This window comes from Geospiza fortis, unplaced genomic scaffold (assembly GCF_000277835.1).
Source record: "Geospiza fortis unplaced genomic scaffold, GeoFor_1.0 scaffold130, whole genome shotgun sequence".
Classification (NCBI taxonomy): domain Eukaryota; kingdom Metazoa; phylum Chordata; class Aves; order Passeriformes; family Thraupidae; genus Geospiza; species Geospiza fortis.
This window is the reverse complement of record NW_005054300.1, coordinates 6,403,584-6,408,495: the sequence shown is the minus strand read 5'-3', so window position 1 is coordinate 6,408,495 and position 4,912 is coordinate 6,403,584. Positions and strand designations below refer to the sequence as shown.

The 4,912-nt window shown below is 49.7% G+C and overlaps 1 protein-coding gene across 2 annotated transcripts; it reads left to right on the top strand.

Moving 5' to 3' along the window:
* Positions 1 to 398: 398 nt before the first annotated feature.
* LOC102042836 (cytochrome c oxidase assembly protein COX15 homolog) lies at positions 399 to 4,912 on the top strand. 2 transcript variants are annotated; one of them, XM_005416433.2, is made up of 7 exons: positions 399 to 544; positions 766 to 952; positions 2,282 to 2,449; positions 2,930 to 3,011; positions 3,322 to 3,476; positions 4,364 to 4,477; positions 4,739 to 4,912. In XM_005416433.2, the coding sequence occupies exons 1-7, from the start codon at positions 444 to 446 to the stop codon at positions 4,868 to 4,870; spliced, it is 939 nt and encodes a 312-aa protein (XP_005416490.1). In that variant the 5' UTR covers positions 399 to 443; the 3' UTR covers positions 4,871 to 4,912. The 2 variants fall into 2 exon arrangements, with proteins under 2 accessions (XP_005416490.1, XP_030918751.1); XM_031062891.1 differs by having other exon boundaries at positions 4,415 to 4,477; positions 4,739 to 4,906.

Below are 4,912 nucleotides of genomic sequence, written 5' to 3'. Positions count from 1 at the left end.
CGGTGACCCTCTGCGGCTGTCCGGTGACCCTTTGCGGCTGTCCGCACACCGAGAGCCGCCCCGGGGGAGCCTGTGAGGTCTCCTGCCGTGCCTGCCCTTCTTGTCTGCAAGGGGCCGTGGTGGGATAGGGCTGGGAGTACCGCGGAGACTGTTCATAGACTGTGGGTGCCACTGCGGGGCAGCTCTTGCACACTGATCATCATTTTAGGTGTGGTCACTCACAGACTCTCTGATCTCCATCCTGTTCCTAGTTGTGGGCTTAAGGAGTGTCTGAACAAGGGTTTTAAGAGTTACCACGGAGTATCCTGACATCGAGGTCCCAGCTCCTGGGTTGCTGTGCAGCCCACAGCTCTCGCTGCAGTTCCGTAGATTTGCTGACTGCCAGGGAGTGAGTTGTGCCTGTTGGTGTCTCTGCTCCCAGGCTGACAGAATCAGGCCTTTCCATGGTCGACTGGCACCTGGTGAAGGAGATGAAACCCCCCCGAACGCAGCAGGAGTGGGAAGCAGAGTTCCAGAAGTACCAGCAGTTCCCAGAGTTTAAAATGTGAGTGTGCAAAACTGGAAGGAGGGTGGGCCGAGAGCATCCCTCCTGCGACTGAGCCTCTCATAAAACTGTGGCAAGGAGGAAAATGTTTCCTGAAGTCACTGGGAAGGTGTACAAAGCCTGCCTGGTGGTGGCCCCGCCGTTCTCTGAGGAAGGCAATCCCATGCCGTGCAGAGTTCAGTGGGGGGCTGTGAAACAGTTGCTTTATTGTCCCTTAACAGCCTGAACCACGACATGACGCTGCCAGAGTTCAAGTTCATCTGGTACATGGAGTACTCTCACCGCATGTGGGGCCGCGCCGTGGGCCTGGCCTACCTGCTGCCCGCCGCCTACTTCTGGCACCGCGGCTGCCTCAGCCCGCCCCTCAAGGGCCGCGTGCTCGGCCTCTGCGCCCTCGTCTGCTTCCAGGTGAGAGCCCTGAGAGCCTCTCAGTGCCGCTCAGTGACCCCACAGATCATCCTCTTTAGCCCCCTCTGAATGGCACTGAGTGACCCTAAAGATCATCCAGTTTTAGCCCCCCTGTCGCTATAGGACACGAAACAACACAAGCGCACACACCGCTGCTCTCAAGGTGAAGAAAAAAAGGGAAGTTTATTTTCTGATTCCAACATTTATAGTTTTCCAAAAGTGACAGTGGATTGGAGGGTGAAAGTGCCACCTCTCCAATGACACTGGACAAACCAACAGTCCATCAAATTTCTCCTCCTCCACAAAAGAATGCAAAACAGTAAGTTATTTACAGAAAGTGTGTGAGAAAGTTTGCTACAAGAATGTAAACATCAGAAGGCTTAGAAAATCTTAAAAAAATCAGGGCGACACCCCCCTCTGAATATCACTGAATGACCCTAAAGATCATCTAGTTTTAGCCCCCAAACCAGGATATCTTTTACTGGACCAGTTTGCTCAGAGCTCCATCCAACCTGACCAGGGAGGGGCATCCACAACTTCTCTGGGAATCCTGTTCCAGTGCTCACCACCCTCACTATAGTGGATATTTTTGCCCCTGACAAAGCAGAGGAATGATGAGGAGGTCTCCATTGATGCCAGAAAGCTAATTAATTACTTTATTATACTATATTATTCTACAGTATATTACATTACATCTAAACTGAACGTGCCAAGCACCCAACTGCACATCAGAAAGCTAATTAATTACTTTATTATACTATATTATTCTACAGTATATTACATTACATCTAAACTGAACGTGCCAAGCACCCAACTGCACACCACTGCACAGAATCTTGTGACTGTCAGTGACAGCCCTGACACACACACACACACACTTGGCCCTGATAGGCCAAGGAAACAAAACACCATCACTTTGGGTAAACAATCTCCATATTGCATTCTACTTTTGCACAAACACAGGCACAGCAAATAAGATAAGAATCGTTTTTCCTTTCTCCGAGGTTCAGAGAATGTGAAACCCAGATATATTCTTGGGAAAAATTGTGCCTTGCTTTTCTCTGTGAAGAGAAATGTGGCGACACCTCATAGCACAGAATTTTTTGCCAAAATCTAATCTAAACCTGCCCTCTGTCAGTTTGGTATCTTCTGATTCAGCATAACGAAGACAGTGGGATTCATGATAGCTTGGTGTCAGTTATGCCATGACAGTCAGTGCTCGTAGCTAGTTGAAAGTAGAGTATTCAAGTTGCTTTGCCCCTAATGTTTATCCCATTTTAGTGGCTGCTTCTGTCCTGTCTGGCCCTGAGCCCTCTCCTGTTTTGTTAGGGGCTGCTGGGATGGTACATGGTGAAGAGTGGTCTGGAAGAGAAGCCAGACTCGTACGACATCCCCCGGGTCAGTCAGTACCGCCTGGCAGCACACCTGGGCTCTGCACTGGTCCTGTACTCTGCCAGCCTGTGGACAGGGCTGTCTTTGCTGCTTCCACAACACAAGGTATGCAGTGGTGTCTCAGGGCAGTGTCAGTTCAGAGGGCTGGGGTGTGATGAAGGTAAGGAAAGGATGTCAAAGCTGATGGTGCCTCTCTTGTAGTCTCTGTTCCTGACTCTGATCTGATCCTTACAGTGTTACAAATACCCATCCTGTAAACTTTTTGGTTATGGGACACTTGCTTTGGCTTGTGCTGTTCGGGTCAAAGTGATGAGTCTCAGAATTTGTGGAAGCTCAGCAGGGGTGTGCCTGGCTGGGGTAAATTATTTGTGCCAGTAACTGTCCAGGGGCCACTTCAGTTTCTGCAGAGCTGGACTTGATTAGCTGTGGTTTTGAGAGACCACTGAAGCATGGCTGCTGTGTGGTGGTCTGTAAAATCCCCCTCTAAAATACAGGCCAACCCCTTGGCCTCTGTGTGTTGTGAAGGCTTTTCGCACTGGAAATGCCTTGATTATTTCTTTTTCTTCTTTTCTTTTTATTTTACAGTTGCCAGAAACCAAACAGCTCCTTCGCTTGAGACAATATGCTCATGGCACTACAGCTCTCATTTTTCTTACTGCTCTTTCAGGTAAAGCTCTTTCTGCTGTCCACTTTGTGACTTGTTCCTCTCTGCTCGTTTGGTTGTTTTCATCTGTTCTGTGAGCAGCCCCATCCATTCTCTGGGAAAGCTGCTGCTGTCAGGGATCTTACAGTCAAGAACATCCTCACTGGTCTGGGCAGGTGGAGAGGCACCTTCCAGCCTTCCTGTGCTATGTGATCTCTGTATATCTTGCTAAAAGCAATTCAGGATCAAGCTGAGCTCTTGAATGAGAGCTGTGCAACCTGGAGTGACACCTTTGTCTACTCTGGTAGTCTCATCTTCTGCTCTGGAATTGCAGGTGCCTTTGTGGCAGGGCTGGATGCTGGCCTTGTGTACAATTCTTTCCCCAAAATGGGGGAGCGCTGGATCCCAGATGATCTCCTTGCCTTCTCCCCCGTGCTGAGAAATATCTTTGAGAATCCTACAACTGTCCAGTTTGATCACAGGATCTTGGTAAGTGCTGTCTTCCTGATAAGTCTGGGCTGCTTCTTGGTTGCCTCCTGCAGCCAAGCTGTCTTCTTTGGGCTGTGGTTCTGTCAGCTTGAGTGATTTCCAGGGTGTCCAAAGGGCCTGAGAGCGTCTTACCAGTTTGCTTCTGCAGGAAGGGGAAGTTTAGTTTGTTTTTTATTTTCAGTGTGGCCTTCTTCCTTAAGGAGCTCTTCCTCCTGCGCAAGTAACACTTTGTTTCTCTGATTCTCCTTTCCCATAAGGAGCTACAGTCTGGGTGGCCCTTGCTATTGAAATGTCTGGGAAAGCTGTGTGAAATAAGACTTGGAAATCCTGATATTGAATGCTTCCTGCAGCATTTCTGAACTTGTTTTGCACAGCAGTGCCCTCTGAGTACATCTCAGCTAGTTAGAGCAATCCGCATATTAAATGCCACCGGCAGCACTGCTGTGAACTAAGCTGTGGCTGAGACTGAAAAAAGAAAGATTAAGCTGGATCACCTTGGGTGACCTGCACAGCAAGATTATGCTGGTGAACTACAGCTGAGTGGTGGAAGTGAGATCAGTTTTCCAGATGACAGCTTCCACCTTCAGTTGTCAAGGTGGCAGCTGGGGAAGGGGCAGACACAATCTCTAATGACTTGAGTTAATGAGGAGAAGCTGTTGAAAAGTAAAGCATTCATTTGGAGGAAATTAAAAGTCTCTGTAACTTCACTTAAATTTCGGGGTTGTTAACTGATGGTGTGGGAGCTCTAGGATTTGGTCATGGCCATTAATACATTTCTTTAGTTAAATACAATTTCTTTTACTGCATGGAAGGCACAGCCAAAGGCCACTGCACCCATTTCCCTTGAACTTTCATTGAAGGGTGGTTGTTTCCCTTCCCTTCTGTAGGGAATTGCCTCCGTCACAGCTGTCACAGCACTGTACTTCTTCTCGAGGAAGATCCCACTGCCTCGAAGGACCAGGATGGCTGTGACTTCCTTACTGGCTGTAGCTTGCATGCAGGTACTGCCCTTATTTTTTTCCTACTCCTTTGTAGCACATTCACAAGGCAGACCTGACCTCGCTTGGATCTGTGCTGGCTCCAGGAGTCCGGAGCAGAGAGTGGAGTTGCCTAGAGCCCACACCTCACCATACTGCATGCACACTCTGAATTTGGGGTGGCTCATGGTGTGGCTGTGAGCCTTTCTAACACCACACGTTATGCTGGGCATGGTATCCGTGGTGCATCCACAAGTGCTCTGACCTCTTCTCCCTTCTTGGCAGGTGGGCCTGGGCATCAGCACCCTGCTGCTCTATGTCCCTACGCCTGTGGCTGCTACGCACCAGTCGGGCTCCCTGGCCCTGCTCAGCATGGCACTGTGGCTCATGAGCGAGCTCCGCAGAGTTCCCAAGTAACGCACCGGCGGGGGAGCCCTTCCTGGAGCCGCTCCGCCGGAC

What these genes read in the sequence shown, in the direction of transcription:
- LOC102042836 (XM_005416433.2), top strand. Translation starts at nt 444, where the DNA reads ATGGTCGACTGGCACCTGGTGAAGGAGATGAAACCCCCCCGAACGCAG. An exon ending in AGTTTGATCACAGGATCTTG is followed by an intron (nt 3,477 to 4,363) that starts GTAAGTGCTGTC and finishes TCCCTTCTGTAG; the next exon opens with GGAATTGCCTCCGTCACAGC. An exon ending in TGGCTGTAGCTTGCATGCAG is followed by an intron (nt 4,478 to 4,738) that starts GTACTGCCCTTA and finishes CCTTCTTGGCAG; the next exon opens with GTGGGCCTGGGCATCAGCAC.